Raw genomic sequence first — 25,026 nt, 5'->3', positions numbered from 1 at the left:
GGGAGATCCTAACCTGGGACAGGGCCGGGGCGGAAGGCCACGGGGCGAGGTGCCTCTGGCAGGCCGGGAGGGGTTCTCTCAGCGTCTGGAGACCCGGCTGCTGGCGGGGATGATTTCCCCAAAAAAGCCTGGGTTGTTCGTTAATTTTCCTGTCTGCTGTCAAAAAGGAATTAAAGGAATAAAATAAAATCCAAAAGGAAGGGAAAGGGGTGGTTTGCTCAATATTCTGTATGGCAGGGGGAAGGGTCTGTCGTGAAATGCTACAAAACTAGAAATTAGTAATCAGTTTCAGGCATACCGAAATAGCAGTGAACACCAGGAATGTTGAATGCAAGCGCATGAGGCAACAACAAGAAAGCCCAGGCTGCAGGTACACTACTCAAAACTGAATTGAAATCACGGTTTGTTTCTTAAAGATGTGAGTGAAAGCAGTGCTCAAGTGCACTCAATGAATGAGGCATGAATTAGTGTTAACTTTTGCCTTGTTTCCTCGTGTGCCCTTTTCAGAGCAAATGTATAACACGCGAGGTGATTTGTTGTTGATGCTGAAGGTAATGAAATATTTTTGGCAGAACTGAGAAAGTTTTAGTGTTAACGAACAAAATTATGTGGCTGGTACTAAAATGGCATACACTGAAGACATCTGCAGTGTGTATTTAGGTTCTCGTGCTGCCTGCTACTCACAACAAATCAGGCAGGACAGAGAGAATCAACTTCTCTTCAGTCAACCTTGTGATTTCTATAGCAGGTAATTCTTTCATCTGTACCCCATCAAGGAAGGTAAATTTGCATTTCTGCTTTTCATAGAGCGGGGTGTTTTGCAGAACTTTCTCTTTTTCGGGGAGGGCGAGGGGAAAGGACTCGGGGAATATGTTTATCAAATATTTGTGATGATTCCTGATGCCTCGTCTGCCTGTTCATACAGGTTTTATTTACATAATGCTTTGTAGACCCACCTACTCTACTATAACTCCAGTTTAATACGTGAAATTTATTATTTTATTTTTTTAACAGGAAGTATGCTTCCAGTTTTCTGTGTAGTGGAACATTATGAAAATGCCATTGAGTATGATTCTAAGGAGGAGCATGCAGAATTTGTGCTGGTGAGGAAGGACATGCTTTTCAACCAACTGATTGAAATGGCATTGCTATCACTCGGATATTCTCACAGCTCTGCTGCCCAAGCAAAAGGTAAATAATGTTAGGAAATTGTACAATGAATTGTGCTTGTTTGGGGGGTCCTGAGGGAGGGGCAGGATTTCTTTCAGGAATGAGATGCAGGTTTCACTTCTTAAACTTCTTGCAGATTCTGTCTCTGTTGTTGCTTTTTTTTCTTAATGTATTTTTGTTTAGTTAGCTCACGTTTTGTTCATGTGGAATGTTGAGGTAGACACTTTTTTCTTTATTTTTTTTTTAAGAAAAAAAGACTTCAACTGAATCATTAGTATGCTTATTGACCTTAATAATCTGCTCCACTGAGGATCCACAAGGAAGTGTAAAGCATATTTGAGCAGATGGACTGTTGAGAGTCAACTTGCATTTATGACTGAATATCCAGCTCTGTTTCTTTTATTTTGTTCCTGATGATTTTATAGACTGCAAAGTATTTTTTTTAACTCAGTCCTTGCATTGCAAAATCCTTTATAATTTGTTAAGAAGGGTAACTACTGTATTATGTCCTATTGAATTAATCATAACTTGAGGAAAATATGCTTCTATGTGTATTAAAAAATCTCTACTGTAATGTATTTGTATAATTTCACAATACACATAAAGAATGCCCTTGGTGATGTGTGAGTAGGTGTTCTGTTGTTTTTTTGGTTGTTTGTCTGTTTGTTTGTATGTTGGTTTTTTTTTGGGGGGGGGGGCTGTCTGTTGTTTTATAGTGTCAGATTTAAGAAGCTAGAAACAAAAGTGCCAATCCTGTTAAAATTGGTTATTTTTTTTTGCCCCTAGGAATTAACAGGTACATTAATTTTTTTGGTTTTGTCCTCCTTGCCCTCCTTCCTCTTCCAAAAAAAGAAAAAAAAAAGAATATCTATATATATATATATGTATATACCCCACAGGGCTTATCCAGGTTGGGAAGTGGAATCCAGTTCCACTCTCCTATGTGACAGATGCCCCTGATGCTACAGTAGCAGACATGCTGCAAGATGTGTATCATGTGGTCACACTGAAAATCCAGTTACACAGGTAAGTTGCATACCAGTTCTGGGAAGTGAACTGTTACTTGTCAGCTCTCATGGTTAATATTGCTTGTATTTAATTCCCGCTGTGCTGTGTGCTCAAAGTACAAAGGCTTATCTAAATTCCTTTTTAGTTACCCTAATTCTTCTTTAACTTACAGCATACTATTGCAGAAAACTTTTATAGCTCTGATACATAGATTTTCTTTGGATATCTCATTAAAACTATATTGCATTTTAGTCAATTAAATGATGCATTACAAGAAGGCATTTTACATAAAGTTTACTTAAGAGAAAAATATTTTTGCATATCATGAACAGTACCATCTGTGTGCATTTTGTAAAAGAATGACTTGCTCACACTTATTGTTGCTGTCTAGGTTCTTAAATTTCACGGTAACAAAAAAGAAAAAAAATGGTTAATATATTAATGCTTTTCATGATCAGTCGTGAGAAAGCATTACACCTTAAATTGTTTTACCAAGCGCATCAGAGCAGGAAGGTAGAAGTAACATGAAAAAATAGTCGCCACATGCAGCTGATGTATAATTCATGCATCAATACAGCAGATGTGTTGTATAAAGTAATTAACTAATCGGAACAATCAGGAGACCGAGAGCAATCTCCAGATGCATCTGCTTGATGCGCAAAATGAAATCTGTCTGTCTTAAAGGAATGTTCTGCAGCAGGATGCAATCTTGTAATAATCCCTTTTCTAATCTGTGTTTCAAATAGTTGCCCTAAACTAGAAGACTTGCCTCCTGAACAATGGTCTCACACAACAGTAAGAAATGCTCTGAAGGACTTACTGAAGGATATGAACCAGAGTTCATTGGCCAAGGAATGTCCCCTTTCACAGGTACTTAGCATAACATGTAATAAATAATAAAGCACTACAGGCAACACTGATGTGAGATTTGAGATTTCTACAGACTGCAGCAAGTAGTATCCGTGGAGTGAATCTGCCAAAAATGCAAATTCATTTGACCACTTCATGATCTTTATAAATATGCCTGATTCATTTTGAACATAGTCTTACAACATTTCCCATGGGGAGTTGTGAAAGGTTGTTTACACCACACTAAAATTGTCTCACAGCAAACTGGATTTTAACTGGTTTTTGTCTTCAGTCTTTGAACTGCTTTGATGTAACTACTTTTTTCAAGCACATGTGTTCAAGATGTTAAAAGGCTCTCTACTTACTGCTGTCAAAAGTACTATTGAATCTGAATGCTTGTTAGATAACCTGCAGTAGTTTTAAATGCTAATTCATAAAATGAGACAGTCCTTGGCATGCTATATGAGAGGGGAATAAAGAATAAAGCTCTTCGGATGATGTGTTGTTGTTGCAAACAACCAAAGGAAAATCAGCCATTTATTAGTTCTAATCAAAATATACCTAAACAAAAATGAAGTCTCAATTTATGCATTGCTAAATATTGAATTGATGGCTTCCTGAAGCCTTAGTCGTATTGTTCTTTTCTTTAATTATTTTGTCGAATTACTGGGAGGGAGCAACTTATTTTTCTATGCAGTACGGAGTCCACCGGTGGTGTGGTGGGAACTTCATATATATTGTTACATTTTAGATTTTAAATTGTATTTTGTTGTGGCACAGTGGAGACAGAAATTCAGTGTACAAATAAATGATGCTAATTGTGGTAGGGAGAGGAAAAAGGAAGTTAAGGAAGTTGAGATATTTTTATAGGAATTTTATTTCTCTTGCTCAGAATATTGGAGTCTTTGTCTCTGAAAGACTTCAGTTAATCTATAGAGAACTACTTGCATGCTCTCTCTCTCTGTCTTTCCAGTGGATATATTAGCAGTCTGTTTTACCATCACTTTTTTTCCCCCCATGGTTAGATTGTTTTCAGCGATGTGGCTTCAATATAGGAAGTTTTGAAGTGGAAATAATCAAAATTATCTTCACTGGTTGCAAACCATTCTAGTAATACGTCTGCAAAGTTATCTTGTGCGTACCTACTATAAAAGCATGTGAGCTTTTGCACTGCTGGCTTGTGGAGGCTGCGGATAATTTGGGATTATTCTCCATTTTAGTCTAACAGTGCTAGTTTTTACTTGATAGTGATGGAAAGCCAATAAATTGTATAAAGATGGAACATTTCATTTATAATTGGGATTAGTGTTTCACATAGCAACTTGTGTATATATGTAGATGATGAAGTGGCAAAAGAGGAAAACAGTTTTTAAAAGAAATACTTCATTGTATTCATTTTCCATAGTACTGGAGAAATTTCAGTAATTACTATTTTTAAAAGATTTTTTTAAAAACAGTACTGAATTTTTACATCATAATTTTGATGGACAAAAACCTTGCCTGATATCAGTCCTCAAAAACAGCTCCTGAGATTACCAAAACCCCAGATTACAGAACTCTTATTTGAGGCTTTGTTTGCTGTTTTTGCTGTTCTGCAATTATTTTTTTTTTGTAAAAGAATATATTTAAAGCCATGAGATTTTTTTTTCTGTTGTTTAAAGCATGCTAAGTACTTTTGTCATCTGTTTATCTTCACCGGTGCTGCAGTGGTTGGGTTGCTTGGGAATTTAAATAGCTTCTGCTTTTCTTTTTGTAGTCCATTTCTTTAAAGACCATATCACATTAAGATTAAAATGTGTATATTTAATCTTAACTTTTGGGAAAACAAGTGGTTGGTCAAGATCCCATCAGTTGGTCTAAATCTTCCTGCTTTCCTCCAGGAGCGAGAGGGAAGACATGTTGGTCTGACAGTGCCTTTTCAAGTGACTCAATTGATATGAATGCTTCCTGTATTTGCTGAAATAATAACTAATTGTATATTGCTCCTATGCAAAGGAGACTGATTTAAAGTGTCTGTGTTTTGTTAAATATATTCAAGTTTGTGAATTGCCCGCAATACTGTGCTGCCGTAACAGAGGTGAGAAGTAAGAGCAAAGCAGAAGGTGGAGGGCAGTTTTTCCTTAGAGGATTTGTCAAAATGCCAGCATTAGACCCTTGTGAGAGAAGAGCGGTGGTCTCTCCTCTTATGTACTTCCGTGGGCATAGGTAATGCCATATGAAGCGCTTCATCACAAATGCAAACTAATGCAGTGACACCATACCATAACTTATTAACACTGTTATGGATATAATTTATTAACCACAGAAAAATGACTCAAAGTGGAAACGAGATTAGTTATCGTTTTCTGTCACTGTCATTAGCAGTACTCTGTTTTGTGTAGGTACAGAGGATTTGTTAGAGAATATGTAAGCTGCTGTGCTGAATGCGTGGCATCTCTGAAGCCTAATTTAAGCATGGAAGGCTGAGAGTCATCATCTTCACTTAGAATTTACCTTTTTTTCTTATTTAACCTTGCATTTTGTATATTAGAAAATTGCTCTTATTTATGTAGAATACCGATATTCTGTGAACTGCAAAAATACGAAGCACGCTATTTCTCTCGTGCAAGTATATTTAATAGCTTGAAAATATATTAGCAGAGAAACTTTGAGATCCAGTTTGCATTAGAGTTTAGAAACAGCATCTTCTACTTCTGGGAGTTTTCTTTTTTCTCCCCCCCCCCCCCCCCCCCCTTTTGCCATTTTCTTTCTCATTTAAACTAAAACTTTGGGGAGTGTGGATCTGAAGTCTTCATGCCTTCCTCAGTACCACTACGACTCTTGCTCCTGTTAGGAGAGTTGAATACATGGTCTCTTTTGAAGTTACTGAAGCTGTCTCTCTCTACCTTCCGACAGCAAGGTTTACCACTTACTATAGGAACCCACGTCATAGGGACGTGAATTAGAGTCCTTGGGACACATTGGAGCAAACACACAGCTCTCAGTTGCCATAGAGTTGAAAGTATAGGTATCAAGATTTATTCTCAAAATTTGTTATTAAGAAGGCAAGGTAAAAGGGTGCTACAAATTTTGCATGGAAAAGCCAAACCTTTTCTGATTTGTGCTCTGCAGTGTATTTTCATGCTTTTCCTTGGGTTTGCAGATTTTATTGCTAGAGACTAGCAGCATATGCAGGTGCTGGGTGAAAGACTTCTTGTGTTTGATACGCACGACTCACTTCATTTCTGCTTCCTCTCCAGATCTCTTTTGATGGGGAAGGCAACTTGGAATTTAATCTAGGGCTCAATTCTGGGCCATCTTGTGCATTCCATTAAATTGTTACATCTCGCAAGTGGCTTAGATCTCATTTCTCTCCTGTTTTGGTTCTTCAGTCTCCAAAGAGTTGTAAAGAAATTGTTCTACCATCAATTCTTATTTCCAACCCCTTGCACTGAAGCTCTGCTCTACCTCAGGCTGTTGGGAGCTGCTCTAAAGTGATCAGTCAAGCAGGCCTGTTGCATTTACTTATTTAATGTTAATCATACCGTCTCTCTGCTCAGCATTAGTTCTAACATTTCATACTTCATTTTCACAATTTTGCTGTGTTTGGGGTTTTAGTGCTCAAGTTTCTTATTTCTTCTACAGTTAAAATAACTGAATTGCTACAGATCGTATCTATGCTGTCATTAATAATGAGGGTTTTTTTTGTTTTGTTTTGTCTCTTTCGAATTAGGCTGGAAGTTCATTTGATTCTGGAACAATCACACTGTTGGTGTGTTTATGAACTTTTAGATGTACCACTTGAGTTCCTGTTACCTTTTCCATGAGAGGGAGATAACAGGTTACCTACCAGACTAAGAGATTGTAGAGATTAATTAGTTTCTGGGCACAGCTTTGAAAATATGGCAATGATCAAATGACGTTGACTTTCTAACTAGTATTATCTCCCGTGAATTTTTTCTACAAAAAGATTTTCTGAATCATTGCTGTTACTATTCACAAACAGGCTTGGGTTTTTCACTTTAGTGTTTTTATTTGTTTTTTTTATCGAACAGCTGCAACAGCACTTGTGAAAGCAAGGAATACTTTCTCTTTCCCCACAGTATCCCGAAACATGAAGGAGGTCTTTTATTTATTAATTTATTTTCCTTCCTTTTTGCTCATCCTTTGAAACTGTCCATACCTAGCCTAACTCTCAGGACAACCAATAGCCAGTGCATTATAGATGAGAAATTCCAGGCTTGATGTATAGCAGAATCTCATGGTTGCATCTTTTTGATGTATTTTGTAGGAGACATGAAATATTTCCGTGGAATATATCCGAAGTCTGTGGTACTTATGGACATAGTAATTTATATGCATTCTATTACTATTTACATTTATTTTGAAGATCTTTGTGTGCCGTCCCTGTCCCCCTCTCTCCCCTTCCCAGAATATCTTTTACATAATTCTGCAGTTGATGATCGGGGACAAATACATGCTTGCATTCCATAAAACGTGTGCACCCACCAAACAAGTGCTGGTATGATACTGAAGTCTGAATGGCTCTGCACTTGTGATAAATATAGATGCCTTGACTGCATTTTGATCAAACTTCTGGTGCTATAGTGAATGATTTTCTGCATATGACATGGGCACAATATATATCACATACTTTGCTCTTTGTTCAAATATCCTGCCCTGAATTTGCATGCTGTTTTATGCAGATTTCATGCAGGTTTTATATGATCTGGCAGAGATGCCAGGAAGAAAGCTTGCTTGGAACCTAAGTGTTTCTCAGTTTACCTGATCTGAGTGTACCTGGCCATCATAGCAAACAAGCAGCGTAATAGCAATATAGAAATCCTCTCACATTTCCTGGCTGCTGTTCTGACAACCTGCACTCCCACCCCCATCGTGACCAAAAAAAAAAAAAAGTTGCAGTTGCTAAAATTAAAATTTCCAGACCTATAAATAACCAAGAAATGAGCTATTAAGAGTTGCCAAAATCCATACTTTTTATGAGCATTTCTGAATTCTTTCTTCACAAAACCGAAAGGTTATTTTCTGCCCTCCCCTTTTAATTTTACTTGCCTAGACCTGAGAGCAAGTTGTTGGGTTTCTTTTGCTGTTTGCGCTTCCCTTCTCTTTCCTCTCTTCCTCCCCTCTCCCCCTCCCACCCTCCCTCCCCCCCTAATTAATAAACTCAGTAAGGAATGCAGCTCCTTTTTCTACTTTAGATGTTACTGTGCTTTAGGTTTTGAAGATGTCATTAATTATTTCAGGGAAGTAAATCCTTGAGGGCCTGGGCTCAGGTCTTGGCAGGCAGGTCCCTTCCAACCCACCCCTAGTTGCTCAAGTGCATTCCCTCTGATGTCTCTTCAAGCTGACAAGGTATCGGGATTCTTAAAACATTTTCAATTAACTATTAAAATTTGTGCCCGTGATTTTTAGTCACCCAAGTAGGATGGGCATTTGGAGTGAAGTACTGAGCCTATAGCTGATGGGATGGGGCAGATGAAATAATAACATTGCGACAGAGGGGCTTCGATCCCAGAGCTGGCCTTGCATGGGGCTGCTGGAGCCTCTGTTTCAGCTCCTCCGCAAGACCCAGCCACAAGACTCAGTGTGGTGCTGGAGGCCCCTGGGCACTCCAGGTGAATCTTAGAGGTACACCGTATTTAAGGGTGTTCTCAGGATACTCAACTCTTGTGTGTAACCTTAAAAATATTTTGTCTTCTATCTGATACCCTTTATGTGCTGCTGGTTGACCTCACTAGTGTAGTATTTCTTTTGAGGACAGTGAGTTCAAAATTCAAATCACTTAATATTTTGATCATTGATTTATGTTCTTTAGATGCATTTAAACACTCTCAATATTAGAGTTATATCAATCTCAAACTGTTTTCTCTGGGCAGTAGCTACTATAGGAGAAAAGATGTAGATTTTTTTTTTCCTGCCTCTTCATTAGGTAAAATTATGAGGATGTCAAAGTCCCTTTCCACACCAATTATGGGGCCTGGACTTACTGTGTAGGGAGGGAGGCAGGAAGGAAAGGGAGCATACCTTGTTTCTCAAATAAGTGTAGTTTATGGCTTCAGAAGACTCTGTAACATGTCAACAAGTCCCTAAGTATCTATCTGTGCTGTCATGAGGTCGCGTGCTTCTGAAAAAGAGAAGTCCCATAGTGGGATGGTGCTAGTGTTGATTTCTTTTTTTTTCTTTCTTTCCTCCCTCCCTCCCTCCCCTTAATTCAGCTGTATGGAGGAATAAGCAGTTGTTTTCTGCGAAGCTTTCCTGTGAACAAAGTACAAAATTCATGTTTTTTTAGGGGAATAATATTTTTGTGACTGTCCTCCCCACTTTGTGTGTTAACCACTTGGTATTGTGTCTCAACAATTTTGAGAACTGTGTCATGTGAGGGATTATCTGTATCATATGACCTTTAAGTTTTAGGGAAGTGACAGAATAAAAACGGAACAAAGCACATTTTCTTCTGATGCATTTTCCTTCTAAAATGTGTATATGTTGTAGAACTGAACCCTACTCAGCTTCTTTTTTCACTGCCTCAGTGGTCCTGAGAATGGTATATAGAATAACTTGCATTTTAAATACTTGTTATAATGTTCTTTTTTTTAATTTTTCCATATATATAAAAACATGTTTGTTGTTGTTGTTATTTTTTCCCTTTTTACAGCTAGCTGGTAAAGAGTCAGACAAGTAATGCAGTGCTACAAAATTTTGTATTCATTCATTCATACTTCTTAATGCAGTTATGGCTGAGTGCGAACCCTATTTTTTTTTCTGTAACTTTATTAGAGGGTTAACAAGCCACTCCTCCACTGTTCTTTAAAGCAAGATTGCAAATAAGTCTTTTTCTTCTTCTTATTGGCAAATTGTTGGCTGCAGAGTACTGCACAAGTATAAACAACATGAGAGATCCTTTAACATAACATGAGAGAGCCTTTAGTCGCTTTGCTCCCTAGCTTTGGAGCTCATTGCCAATTGAAGTAAGGAAAGCTCTGGCTGTTGGGACTTTTAAATCTAGACTTAAAAGTTATTTGTTCTGTTTAGCATTTTTAAAATGATTCTATTAGGAATTGTATGTGCTTCAGTTTTAATTTTAACTCATAATGATTGTAAAGCACCCTGGGATGCTTGCATGAAGGGCGCTACAGAAATCCAAGATTGTATTGTACTGTGTTGTAATGTATTGTATTATTACATGGTGCTGGAGTTGGACCACGGACAATTCATATAGAAAGCATTTGAATACTTAGCTAAAGATAAGGAGAGTATGGATGGGGGGGGTGGGTACTGTCTCTTCTTGCTTCTTTTCCCCCTTTTCTCTGTCAGTTATTTTATTAAACTAAATTAACATGGCAGCTATTCCCTAAGAAATGCCAGTATAATTTACTGCTGCAAAGGGGCTCAAAATGTAAACCAGATGATAAACTAAAAATAAAAAAGTCCACATTAAGATTTAATTGCACTTCCCTTTCTATATTACGTTCTTATGTAAAATACATTACAAAACAGTACTTTCTTTATCACTTCCTTCACTTTTAACTGAATTTCATTAACAATAAAGAAATATATTGTCTCTGTTTCGGTAATGTCACTTGACAGTTAATCCCTTAACTTGATGTACATGTCTTTAAGATTTTTTTTTATTATTTATTTTTTTTTAAAAGAGAACATGATAGCACTGACTGAGCCAAGTATTGCACAACCATGTGATTTGCAAGTTTCCCAGCTCGCAGCTTTGCCAGTGCAGGTCAATTCACACCTGCCACACTTATGCCATTCTGGTCCTCATGTTGCTTTTCCTCAGTGATTGTCAGAGGTAGGGAGAGTCGTGTATGCGGCTCATTCCTTCCTCCCCCCCCTCCCCGCTCCAAATGTGTGGTAAACCTTGTGCATTGGAAGTGTCTGCTCAGGAATTAAATGGAGTTTAATTTCTGTCCATTAGGAAACTGCTATCCACATCGCCAATTAAGCCTTCTATTTAAAGGGCAAGTAGATACGTATGTCTAGGTCTTAATCACTGCTGCGATGGGTTTGCGGAGACCTTCCCCGACTGGTTCAGTTATTACTAGCAGTGGTGGGAGGCATGGATATCAGTGTGGTTATAAAACCTACCCGAGAGCTGAGCAAATTCTGTAGGTGCTGTAGCAGTGCTGTCAGCAGATTTAAAGCCGAGGTACATCTGCATCAGGGCAAATGGTGATGTAGGCATAAAGATTTGTCTGGAGAAAATTACTTGAATTTGTAATAATCTTTTACCAGACAAGAATGAAAGCAAGGCAGGACCCACTCATTGAGAGGTGGTGCCAAGAGATGAGCACCTCTCACCTTGTCAGACCAGACTCGTGCAATTCTTGGCTCTAATCACAACTTAGAAGAGCTATGTTTCTCAAAAAGACCCTGAGCAAAACTCTCAAAGCTTGCTCCCTTCCCTCCTCCCCCCTTTTCTTTTTTTAATTAATAATTGCGTTCTTTCTATTTATTTCCAAGAGACACAGTAGGAAAACCTGAGGCAAGGGTGAGCTTTGTCTCCCTTTCCTTGGACACTTCTTTAAGAACAACACAAACAGTATCAGATTCCTCTGGTGCCTTGCAGCAGCTATCAGAGGACAGGTTTTTCAGGACATCAACAGCCTCAGACCTGCCTTACTCCAAGACATGGAATAAACGAGTCAAAAAGAAAAAGTTCTGTTCCCCAGGGGTGGGAGCACATGAAAGACTCGACTCTCTTCATATATGCATGTCTCTTACATCTCTTTTTTTTTTTTTTTTTAAGAACTAAGATTTCCTACACTGAGAGTTGCAGTTGTTTCGTAAGCTTGTGAAGAACAATTACCTAAATTTACCTATGTGCTGGGTGAGGGGGAAACTGTCCTGAAGCATAACCTATTCCTGGCTTTGCCACCTTTCCAAAGGATTTGAGAAGTTTTAGCAAACTGTCATAGAGAAGGATGGATTCTGTGATGATAAAAAAACAGAGACACATGTGAAGGACATCAGTGTATATATCCTTTCTAGGGATGGAGAATAGAATTCATCTCTTTGAAATTTACCTAGCATCTGTATTTAAGTCAGTATATCTAAATTCTCCCAGAATTGTGGGATTTTGTATGTATCACAATAAAATCTCACTAAAATATACTTGCCAGCTAGAATGTCCCCAAGCCTTTAAAGCTGTGTGCACTGTTCTACACATTTTGTAAGGAGTAGCTTTATGTGCAAAACCTTATCTAGCTACATTTTAATCTGAGTGATAACTAAGATGATTTTCAAACGGGTAGAACCTCAAAGTGCACATGCCTATTCCACACAGAAAGCTAGCTGGAACATTTTTCTTCCAAGATTGAATTTTGCATCTTTTTACGAACTCTTCAGAGCATCTAGACTTTTCACAAACTCTTAACAATGAAATTCAACAATGCAGAAGAAACTAGTATCTTGTCTAACACAGCTGCTTAAAATGTCACTTGCATTTGATTTTGTTTAGCAGAAGTAAAGAATCCATAGCAAATTTCATTCTATAACTCCTTTTTCTCCTGATAATTCTTTACATATTTTCCCCGGACAAAGAAGCTTGTTCGTGTGCCTTTTTGCAGGGTAAATATTCTTATAGAATTGGGGTCTATATGATTAAGAATAATCAGAAGTACAGGTGGCTCATAAAGAGGTATGAGGCCTGAAACAATAAATCTGACACTTAACCATTTAAACAAAGGATAGGCAGGGGATGTTACATTTGTCACTAGAGGGGTATTTAAGCAAGCAATCAGAGACATAAGAGATGCACTGACTAGGAGCTGAAATCAATAAAGTTCAAGCTAAAAGCTAGTCATATGTTTAAAAAAAAAAAAAAAAGTACTTATCTAGTGAAACAGATTACCATGGGACATGTTGAAAGATCCAGTACAAGAAGTCTTCGGATCAATATCGGATGTTTGCTCTAGCTCAGCCACAGGTAACTTAGCTGAACTCAGAAATTGCTAGATGAACTTCTAGGGTCTGTTTTTATGTAGAGTCCAAATAGATGCTCAAAATTGTCCCTTTTGGCTTTAAAAATCTACAAAATCTTGTGCAGGAAAAGGAAAAGAGATCAAAGAAAGGGCTTATCCTAAACACCATAAGAAATTCAGCAAGACAACTGTTAGTGCTACTGAGTCTGATGACTTCTTGTCTGGACATTGTGCCTTAGGGCTCAACTTCATGCCAGACATCTGATGCTTTGCCTAGCAGAACAGTGGAATCCGAGAAGAGACTTGCTGAAAATTATGTCCTATTTCCCAGCAAGGAAATCTTCTTTAACGTGGTGGGTAACGCTAAACAATTTTGAGCAGCCTTTTACAAAAAACATAGTAGAAAACAACCATTGCGGTTGGTTGAAGGTAGAGAAATTGCCCACATCTGTATCAAGAGAATGTTTCATTTTTGTGGATTTTTTTTATGTGCCCATTTGATGCATTAATAGATCTAAAATGTCACCTGTCACAAAAAGCATTTGCATTAGGATAGCATTTTGAAACATTTGTATTAGGATTGTCATTTCCAGGTAGGAAACAAGTCAGAAGCTTTCTGACCTGGCTGGAACAGAATTGTTGGAAGTAAAAGCAATCACTTAAGAGGGAGACTGAAGGTATATCTCACTCCAGTTTTCCACCAGATTGGTCTGTGCGATCTCCAAAACCCCACCTACCCCAGCCTTCATTCTTGTACAAGAAATGCTGGTTGGCCTTGACCACGGTCCACTCTGCCACTTCCTAGTATAGGAGCAGCAGCCTGGAGAGGGAGATGGTTGGGGCAGAGGACCCTGTCTTCACGTTACAGGACGGGGGAGGAGGGTGGAGCTTGCCCTGGAGAAGCTCAGCTCTGGTCCCAAGGTTGGAGCACAGCTTCTGGGTTTAGCTTCATCTGGCAGAAACTCTGCCAGTGTATTGCAAGACGGCTTCATGATAGGCACCAAAGTGGGAGCAACAGGGATAGTCCCTTGAAAATGCACATTTCTGATTTAAGCTAAAACAGTAGTATAAAGAAATCTAGTTACTTCAGAACAGCTTTTTTCAGTCGGATTTCTGACTAAACTGGATAGTGCTTGCCTTACCTGTGAAGCTCTCTGGTTTCAGAGCTTTTCCAGCAAAGGCACTGCAGAATCAAAATCTGAAGTTGGAATAAAACACCCCCCAAACTAAAGGGCCATTTTCATTCAGTGAAGTAAACTGCGAATTAACATACTAAATTTTGATTATTTAGCATTTTATATTTTATCCAGATTGAGTTTGGGAAAGGCTTAGCCAGAAATATTTTTGTTACTAAGTACCTGTGATTTACAAACAGAGTGCAATAAAAATCAGGATGATTATAAAGATTCATGTAGGGTATCTGACAGTGAAGACAGAAATGTCCTGTGTCACCTATACCAAGGTTGGCGTTGTGATGACTTTTTTTTTTTTTTAAGTCTAGGCCACTATGCCGTACAGCTTGTAAAGCAGTTATAAAGTACTTCAGATCTGAATTAACATTTCTCACCTATTTTTCTTGCTCTTTAAACTTTTAACCTTTGTAGTATCCTGGAAATGAGCTTTTTGTTTGAGCTTTATTTATATCATATATTTATGATATAAATATATGACATATTTATGTCAGTGGGATATACTCAGAAAATACTGGGAGGATGCTGTTCGATCGTGCAGCAACTGGGAATTTACATTACATTTACAAATTGTGAAGTGCAAGGATCAGTTTCTTCAGATGATGAATCCTCATTTCTGATTTTCAGGTCTTCTTGTGTAGGTTTATATATGACTTATTGAGGTTCCTTTTGTTTTATAATCTTCCCTCGTTATGTTCAATGTAGTTCAATGATTGCATTAATATGTACATTTAGAATTCTTAGAGAAGACATAAGGTAGAAAAGAAAGAGGAGATAATTTAGGCTATGCAAGGACAGGAGAAAGGACAAAATAAGTGCTTGTGTATTGGAATAAATGCTTCTGTCGTCATTTGAAATCAGCCTGTAGGCAGTTTTAACTTATATGACCAGCATTTGCCATGCAGATCCTTAGTTCTTCTGACCCTGGCAGAAGTATAGAGGTCAGATAGCCAACCAAGTGCAATGCCAAAGGCACAAACAAAAGTTTTTTTCTTCTCTGTCCATCTGTGTTTTTTTTTTCCTTATTCTACATGTTTATAGGGCATGAATCAACAAAATCCATTGTGTTGCTCGTTATAGTTCAAGGTAAAAATAAAAAATTAACTTACTTCTTCATATGCAATTTCATGATTCCTTGTCCAAAACAAAACAGCTAGTGGCTGGATATATCAAAGCTATAGGTCTGGTTTTACTTGAAGTGGCAAGTGATAGTTCTCAGCTATACTGGAGCACTAGGAGCAATGTTTTGTCCTGGTTGGGTTTTTGCTGTATGTGGGCTGGCATAGGCTCAGACAAGCTAAAATCTTTGATTTGGGGTAATCTTGTGTTATCCGTTTGGGGGTTTGAATGTTCATTCTTATCTGAAAAATGTTAACACAGAATCTTCTGAGAAACACTCCGAATGGTTCAGCTTGCATTAATACTGATGTTTCCATTTCTACGCAAACAAAAGCCAGTGATAGCGGCTAGGATGAGGGAAACAAAGTTCCTCTGTCCTTTAAGAAAAGATCTCTCCTCCCACCCAAATCTTGAAGTTCTGTCTGGCTCTGCAACTTTATCACTATTCAAATTAGATCTAGGAACAAAGGCTTGTAGCATTTTTTTTTTACTTTTTAAAGGAGTGTTAGGGTTGCAGAATTGGGAGGTGCTGCCCTGCCAGTGTAAAGTAAAGTGGAGGATTTATGGAAGAGAAAATAGAATAGAGCCTTAAAAGTTTGGCTTTAAAAAATGGAGCCACTAGTTTGACAGATTGTTCAGTAAATGTTCATTTTATTGAGAATTATAAAAAAGGTGCTTAACGCCTCTCTGCCATTAATATAATACATTAAAAGGTTACTGTCAAGATTAGTGTTTCAGCTCTGAAAATTGACTGTAAGGTTTATGGGCAGCACTGTTCATATTCTGCTTGGAAGACAAGGTACCTTCTACTTATCACTTGACAAAACCATTATGATGTTACAAGGCTTTATGCTGAAAAACTTGATAAATAGTAAAACATAAATAAAATCTCATTTGAAAAGCAGGAGAACAGCTCCTGCCTGTCTTATAGCCAGATTTAGCAGATGCGGGTTTGAATGCAAAACAGTTGTGAAAATAGCCAGTGTCAAACTCGTGCAAAATTAAACTTGTGGGGTGTTCTGTTTTCAGTGGCTGTTATTGTTGAAGTGCTCCATTTCAAAAGCATGCATTCCTTCCTACAGGAAAAAAAAAAAATCAGATTCCTTAGTTGAAATTAATTAGCATTCAGAAACCAGATAGCATGTTTTTGGGTATTCATGAGATCTCTGTTTGAAAAAATGTTTTTAACTTGTAGAAATGTGTTGCAACACACAGATGGGAAGAAAAAGAAAAAAAAAATCTCTTTAGCAAGCACTGTGTGTAAAAGGAATATTACATTTTGCACGCTCCTGATTACCCTGTGTAAACAGTTTTTGACATCTGTCTTTATAGTTTTCGAGGAGAGGAAGACTTTGTTAAAAGAACCATTTTTATACAGCAGTCACCATTTCAGTCTTGCTTTACCTGTATTATGAAAGCAGATGGTCTGCATGTCTTTTGAATATTTATAACTATCAAAAACAATCTCTTGCTATTCACCCTTAGGCTTATGAGATGTCAGGACTGTTCTGGTTGAAAAAAAATCATCTTGGGTGTTTACAGAAAGAGGATTACATTAAGCTGAAATGACTATACATTTTCCAGTTTAATATTTGTCCATCAGCTGTTTAATCATATTTAGATAATTGTGTAAATAAGTTGTTGCAGCCCTTGCCCCTTCCACTGAGCAGGCTTGAAGCTTTAAACACCGATGAATGAGTTGCAAAAACGCTTGGATTTTTTTTTTTTTCCCCTCCTCCTAGTTAAACATCCTGGAAGGCCTAAATAAGTTTGGGTTACAATGCTGCTTTTGAGGGAAATGCTTCATTTGCACAGGAATCCCCAATATCTAATTCAGCCTTGTTGTTTTAGGAAGCTGCTGTGCCTGTTCCTCTCTGCTAAGTCAGTTAGCATGTATTTGTTTTGTGTAAATACTGCAGCCCAACTACCCCTTCATGAGGCATGAAAACAACCTCATTCTGCCCATATAAAAATAATTTTAAGGTTATTTAGGGGGAAGTTTTGGGACTGTGGGGGTTAAAAGCTTTTTTGACTGGAAGCTGAGCAATCACTGATAACAGATTTTGCTGTGGTTGGTTGATTTGGCAGAAAAGCATGAACAGTTTTGGTTTAGATGATTGAATTAACCTGATTAACATTGTTTTTGTTGTTTTGCAAAAAGGACAACAGTATACTTTTAGCAATGATTGAACAATGCTTCACCTGGTCTGAGAGTAGTACTACAGGAAATGACTCACAAATGCCTCCCTCATAGCACCTGTGCTGGTGGCTGAAGCGACTGGCCAGCATGAAAGGCACGAGTCCTTCCCTTGGCTTGCAGGACACACCTTGCATTAGTTTCTGACACAACATGAAAAGTGACTGATGCTGCTGTTTTATCAGTTTTTACTTGATGGGCATATAAAAGCAATTCTGGCTGAGATTTAAGGTCTTTCCCCAGAGAGTTCCCCAACTTATTTGAGAAATCATGGTGCCTAGTTTTCAATTCTCTGATATTTAATATCCCCGAGAGAATGGGATTTGGTTCAAGCTACATGGAATGAACCTCAGCTGAACTTCGCAGCGAATTCTACCCCTACCTCCACACAGTTGTTGGATGCCTAATTATAATTAACTTATTTGGCTAAAAAAAGAGCACTTGGGCTGCAGCAGATGGTATCATTCCAGAATAGTGGGATTTCTGTGAAGGTGGCACCATTTCAGACTAGATCTTCTGATTCTCAGAGCAGGACTGTAAGCGCCGTGTCTGGGGGGAGCGATGGAGGGAGGTGAGAGAGGGAAATTTGTGATCTTGAAGTCTTGCAACTTGCTTTCAAGGGTAAACTTCTAGGAGATGTGTTAAGACTGTGGATCTGTGACCAGTTTTTGCATTCTATCAATTTTCTTGGCGACGTGTGAAAAAGAAATGAAATTATGAGTGATGAATGTGATGCATTTGAATATGCCTGATATTTGTGTGATGCATTTATATTCGTCATCCTTGTACGTGGAAAGTGTCTGCCTCTGGGGCTCACAGATAAGCAATACCTATGTACAGTAGTACCTGAGTATGCTTCAAATACAGTCATGCCCCCTCTGATTACTGATAAGCCTAAAGCCAGACATTGGGAGCTCCTCACATGTAGTGACCGGAGAAATAAGGAAAACTTGTTAAACAATGTACCTCTAGTCTAGAGTGCAAATCTCTGAATAACATTAACTTAGAGGGTTTTATATTCAGTTTTAGTCCCTAAGCATAGTGGGCATCTGTATAGATAGACTGTCACTAAAACATATAAGAATTACACAGCAACAAGAATTATATAGGAATTTCTATAGCAAAGTGCATCTCTCTGCACTGATGTGACTGAAGATTTGATGACAAGATAATATGTAAGGAATAGAAACAATGAAATGCAGTGTTGTCAAGTTATTTTCTGAGTTAACAAGATAGTAATATTTTATCTGGCTTGTAAAATTTTGCCTTCAGTGAATTAGTAAATAAATCATTGATTCTTCCTGATGAGGATTCTTAGTGTATGTAATACTGCTAGAAAGTTTGCATGAGTGTTCTCAAAGAAAAAGCAGGATAATTTTCATTTTAAAATGTGTAGGTAATGTCTATGATATTTTTTTTATCTACTTTGAAGATTTAGAATAAAATCTCGCTATTTAGCCATCAGAGTATCAGATTCACATTGTGTCAAAGAAGCTGAAATTCCTAACACTGTTATTTAAACAGACTAGTCCCCTATTTGGTTGTAAAATAAATTAACTGCATTAAATTTGTTTCTGAAGAAGCAGGGGATATCACAAACTGCCATGTCATTGGCATATCTTTGTAAAATGACATGGAAGGGTGGAATAGGAAATCCTAGACAACCATATTCATAGGTAATAGGTAATTTATTAAAATTATTATCCATCTACATGTTTTCATGCTTAATAAAGTTACTTGGGCAGGAGAGGACATCTGAGATAGACAAAATAAAATAAAGGAAAACCACCCTGAAGTCTAAATGCCATCCACAAAATACATGCAAATATGGGAAAGTTGCAGTTGCCCATTTTGCACATGCAGATCTGCAAGTTTTGCATATACAGTAACTGTACATTCATATAATTTGTCAGTTCAGGTCTACAGAAGCTTTTTTTAATCACACAATTTATATCATGTACCCATGTTTTAAGTGGTTTAATCTGTAAAAGAGCTTAAACAATAATTTTGTAAGTTGCAGACGTTAATGGTACTGCTATTATGTTAGAAATTGAAATTGGGTTCAGCTGAGCTTGGTTCAGGTCATTCAGGCTAAAGTTGCAGTAGTCTATTAAGATTTCAATCTCCTTTTATATCACTGGCAAAATGCTTATAGTTAATTTCAGAAGTGCCAGATTAATATCAAGGAATGGTAAGAATTTTGGTGATTCAGAAAAACACTAAAATAGCTACCTGATGGGTAAAAGGTATCTACATTTGGTGTAAGTTAGTACCGCCTCACTCTAGCAATTCTGAGACTCTACAAATAGCATGTTACTGAGTAATGTTAGAAAACAAATGGTTATAATGAACTTCACTAAGATCAATAATCAAGGTCCTTTTAATCAGAAGCTGAACTAGCCTTATAAGAGAAGACTTAGAGTAATATTTATTGCATTTTTACTCCAAACTGTTTCTTCTAGTGGTTATTGCAATTTTTTTAACAAAGAGTTCATGCTGTACATTGATTTTATGACAGCACAAATATAGCTAAATGTTACATGCTGAATAGCAAAGAAACAAAATAATCAAAGCTTTGTCTTTTTGAATGTCATTGTTTTCTCAATATGTTGGATGATTCCTCTAGTTAAGCTAAAAGTATCTACTTTCCTCATAGAAATCTAAAGGGTGGCAAAGTTCACTCTATTGGAATTATATTTGCTAATTTTGTTATTTATGTATCATAAACCGGATATAATTTTCATGTTGGAGCAGCACCTCATTTTGAAAGGCTTGGTTTTAATTGATTTTTTTAAAAAGAATGTACTAGAACTGAAAGTTTTAGGCATTGTAAATTCCACTGTTTTAAAATTGGTTAAAACTGAGCAGAAGGTAAATTTCTCACTGTAGCTATTTGATATCTCGAGAACCTTTGAGGAAAAAAAAAAATCTCTATCATCCTTTAGTCTATTTTATACCTAATATTCACTTACAGAATTAGATATGACAATGAGAGTTTCATATGCCTCTTTCTGTGAATCACTTAAAATGCCCTCTTTAGGAAAAGCAAGTTTGGGTTTGATTTAGGTGGTTACGTGTGTATTTTATCCTTCTAGAAATCATTTTGTTTTACCCTACCAATAACACATTCAGATAAACTTTGGTCCTGTGATTTTCCAGGTTCTGCTCTGTATGTAAGTGGCACAAAGGGAATGGGCATGGATTTCTTGGGCATCGTTACATATCTGGACTCAGTGTAGCATTTGTATGCCTGTAAACTTGTGTTGGTACATGAAGGGTCAATCAAATTTAAAAGCAGAAATAGCACAAACAAAAGGCACTTTCATGATTAGCATTTTCCATCCAGAGCCCATCCCATGGCCTGATATTTCTTGGTCGATAACTTTGTTCTTCCCTTAGTACATCTGATTTTTTTGCTCTCATTTATAATAAACCTTGGTTTGGTTTTATGCTCAATTAATGAGTTTTTTAAAAGGTTTTGGACAACAGGATCAAAATGCAATATGGTTCTCAAACTCTAAAAATATAATGGTTTCAACAATTGAAATAATTTGTGCTTTGACTTGTACTGCTCTGTATTACAGATTATTTTTTTCTTCTCCCCTTTTCACGCAGAGTATGATTTCTTCCATTGTGAACAGCACTTACTATGCAAATGTCTCAGCAGCAAAATGTCAGGAATTTGGAAGGTGGTATAAACATTTCAAGAAGGCAAAAGATATGATGGGTAAGCAAAAAAAGAAAAAAAAAAAAAAAAAAGAAATTACCATGATGGTGTATACATACCATTATGTGTCAAATTGAGGTCTGTCACAGTCATATAAGAAGCCAGGCCCCTTCATGATAAGTTTAGGATGCTTTTGATGAGTAGATGTAGAAAGTACATATATAGTGAAAGAATTCATTTAAATAAATATTTGCTATTGAAACAGCCAAACTGACTTGGTTTGCCAGAGATGTAAAGCTGTCATTCTGTAAATCTAGAGATCTTCTACAGCCCAGAATAATTGTTTAAAAAACTTGTTCCTGGAACTGTGATGGGCTGGTTTCTTTAATGTATGTATTTTTTTTTTTTTTTTGCTCTGGCTAATGTATATTTAAAGAAAAAGGCTTCTATAACTATCACTGCATTCCAAGAAGAATGCTATAATTTCATGAATTCATATATTTCTCTAACTTTTGGACCCTGATTTCAATTCATATTAGCAAATAGTTGTTGTGACGATTGTTTGCTTGTTGTAGTAATCATGAGTAAACTACTGGAGAGGAAAATACATCACTGGACATATTAATTCTACAATATCTTTTATCTTTCTATGTTGTCCCTTTTTAAAACTATTTATTAAACCTATTAACATAATTTTGAACATTTTATGTCAGAAAATTTCTACATAGTTTTCAGCAGAATGAAGAAATGGTACCTCAGTTTGGACTGAATTTTGAGCCTGACTTAGCTGTTAGTATTTGGAGAAAAATCATTCATCTACCAAAACGGGTTCCTTGCCTTTTATAGCTTAAGGCTGTAATGAAGACAATGAATCACTTTTGTGATAATTGCTTGAATTACTGTTCCAAATGAATGGCCCACTTGGGTTGATCTCTACTTTCCGCTGGTGGAAATAGGCGGCTTCTCTCCTTCATCTACTTTGTACCTTGTGTGCAACGTTGAACTGCTCTGAGGGTGTATAGCCTTCTGAGGACCTGCATGACTGCACTTGGTTTGAGGCGGTCCATGTCAGCAGAGTGCCTGCATGGGGGCTGACCATCCCACAGCACCTCCTTCCAGCCCCATTGCAGCGGCACTCCTGCTGTGAGGCCCATGCATGGGGCAGCCCCTGCAGAATTCTCCTTATGGGACCTACCAAGACAGTTTCATCATCATCTGTTCATCTGGGGACACGAGAAACGTGTGCATGTATTCCTGCTTAGGACAACAGGGTAGGGCAGGCTGTGGGTGGGAGTCCAGGTGTTGATTTCTTCTTCCAGTTTCTTTTGTGGAGAAAAGGGTGTTTTGTACTGAATACCTGTTAGTGAAGCTCATAGTCACTATGAAAAGCACAGATATTGCCTAATCCTTGTTAAATATGATTTACTGTATAAGAAAAAATAGCTACAACACTTTCATGAAGATACTAGTTCTTTGGTTTTTAAATAAAGCATGTTTTCTTAAATCTATTTCCAGACCAGCATTGCTAAACCTCTAAAACTGAGGTTGTTTAAAATGAAAAAGTGATGTATACTGGTAAAAGTGAGACTCCTTTACATTAAGCTAGAGTTATTCTATATTGTCTTATCACACATGACAGAGGAGCTGGAAGAACTCTTGTAGTTTAAAAAACTGTGTTGTTAATTAAAAAGGAGGGTGTGTCAAGGCAAATGAGTTGATATAGGAAAAAAAATCAACCATGTTGCAAGTCACTGAAAAAAAAAAACACATGCGTACATGGTTGCAAGATAAAGCAGCCCATCTGTGTAATTTACATAAATTATACTAGTTCCTAGCAGTCCCATACAATTGATGCTGCATCTAGAAATTAGCAAGCATGGGGAGGTCTACACCACACCCTGCTTGTTACAGATTTCCAGTGGCTGGGAACTGCAGATGTAGTGGCAGGGACCCCACAGGAGAAGCAAAACTAGTCACTGGGGCTTCTCTCTCCAGTCTGGGTGAGTTTTCCAGTAACAATCCTCCTTACTCTTTGCACAGATACTCTCACCATTTTACTTGCCACTTCTGCAGCATACAGAGGGACTTCCCATCTTTGCCCCACTTCTGGTTGTTTGCTGCCGTGCCTGAAGCACCCTGCATCCATCACTGTGGGAATGCCCTCTGTAGCCACATGCTCCTGGTTTGGTTGGCAATTGGTGCATTGCACTTTTGCAGAGCTCTCTAGCAGTGACTCCTTTGCCATATGTGCTTTCCAGCACATTGTTTTGGCTCTGATGTTCTGCTGGTTCCTCCAATAGCTTGGTGACAGTGATGGGCAATTTGTTGTGTTTTTTGTTGGTGGTGGGTTTTTGTTTTTTTGTTTAAATATCCACTGCACCATTATTTGTAGATATTTTGAAGGCAAATAACAGCAACAGTGATCTTATGGACTTACTGATCTAGGCTGGAGAATACTGTAAGCTCAACCATGAATGTTGAGCTATTTTGTATTTATATATTTTTGTTAGCGTGTCTTGCAAGGATCATGAAGTTTGTGATTTTCAGTCTTATGTTGGCTTTTTCAATGTTTCTTTTCCACCATAGTTGAGATGGATAGCCTTTCTGAACTATCCCAGCAAGGTGCCAACCATGTCAACTTCGGTCAGCAGCCGGTCCCAGGGAACACAGCCGAACAGCCTCCATCCCCTGTTCAGCTTTCTCATGGTAGTCAACCATCAGTTCGGACCCCGCTTCCAAACCTGCACCCTGGACTTGTATCTACTCCCATTAGCCCTCAGCTGGTAAATCAGCAGCTGGTAATGGCCCAGTTGCTGAACCAGCAGTATGCAGTGAACAGACTTCTAGCCCAGCAGTCCTTAAACCAACAGTACTTGAACCACCCTCCTCCTGTCAGTAGATCCATGAACAAGCCGTTGGAGCAGCAGGTCTCAACAAACACAGAGGTGTCTTCCGAAATCTACCAGTGGGTCCGTGATGAACTGAAACGAGCAGGAATCTCACAGGCAGTATTTGCACGCGTGGCTTTTAACCGAACTCAGGTCAGTCTTTTTTTCTTACTCTTTTAAATCTAGCAGCCTCTTCTCTTTCTCTCTCTTTTTTTCTTTCTCTCTCATTAATTAATTTACATATTTAGTAATTATCGCCTTTTAAGTCTCTGTCCTCAATTCTGTCTTGTCACTTAGCTCCTGTGAAGGAACCACACTTCCTTGTAGGACCAGTGTCCATGTTGATACAGTACAGAAATCCGCGGTGATAGGTTTGTGGAAATACGCACTGTTTTTAGAGATATTTTGGTTCCTCTCCATCTTCCCTGGAAAGGGAATGAACAGCTCTTTGTGATCATTCACAAAGTCACCCAACAGATTGCCCTTGTGTTGTAAAGGTATGCTGGTACTGACCACATGCATGCACTGAACTACTGGTTTTCTTTTCCTTATTTGTGTTTATTATTTTCTAGTGAAAGTCTTAATAACATGACTCATAGGAACTTTCTGAAAAGACCTAATTTAAAGAAATAAAAGCTTTATTTTTAGATCTTCTGCTCTCATGTGTTTTTGCAGTTTGTTGCAAAAACAGTAGTTTCTGAGATTGCCGATGTCCACGTCAGAGCATATACTTCAGCTCTTCAATACAGAAAAAACTAGCCCTAGCAAAGCTGATAAGTAACACTAAAATGTGTTATTTTTTACACCTGTTTTAGAAGCTAACCCTGTTATAATTTATTCTGCTTTATGAATTTAACTTAATGCCATGTTGCGTGGAATTTAATCAAGCAGAAGTTATGAAAGAAACGTCAGTATACCCAAAGCAAATAAGATCTCAAAATTTAAAAAGTCTGTTTTAACAGAAAATAAAATAGGATTTCCTCTAAGAAATATTTTTAAAGGA

The 25,026-nt window shown here is 37.7% G+C and overlaps 1 protein-coding gene and 1 long non-coding RNA gene across 7 annotated transcripts in view; one reads left to right on the top strand and one right to left on the bottom strand.

The window, feature by feature from the left end:
- The window catches only part of SATB1 (SATB homeobox 1), a 93,192-nt gene that overhangs the window by 25,131 nt on the left and 43,035 nt on the right, over window positions 1–25,026 (top strand). For all 6 annotated transcript variants that reach the window (XM_080580996.1, XM_080580995.1, XM_080580999.1 and 3 more), the window contains exons 3-7: window positions 1,015–1,191; window positions 2,070–2,196; window positions 2,925–3,048; window positions 21,084–21,195; window positions 23,722–24,176. In XM_080580996.1, the coding sequence (XP_080437122.1) occupies window positions 1,015–1,191; window positions 2,070–2,196; window positions 2,925–3,048; window positions 21,084–21,195; window positions 23,722–24,176 (995 nt within the window). The remainder of the gene's footprint in view (window positions 1–1,014; window positions 1,192–2,069; window positions 2,197–2,924; window positions 3,049–21,083; window positions 21,196–23,721; window positions 24,177–25,026) is intronic.
- LOC308190075 lies at window positions 5,728–16,806 on the bottom strand. Its single transcript, XR_013946836.1, has 2 exons — window positions 16,676–16,806; window positions 5,728–16,347 (listed from the first exon to the last, which is right to left on the bottom strand). It is a non-coding gene; the product is annotated as an uncharacterized lncRNA (long non-coding RNA).

This window comes from Anser brachyrhynchus, assembly GCF_964034855.1.
Source record: "Anser brachyrhynchus genome assembly, chromosome: 2".
NCBI lineage: Eukaryota > Metazoa > Chordata > Aves > Anseriformes > Anatidae > Anser > Anser brachyrhynchus.
Note: the sequence above shows the minus strand (reverse complement) of the source record. Positions and strands in the feature narration are given on the sequence as shown.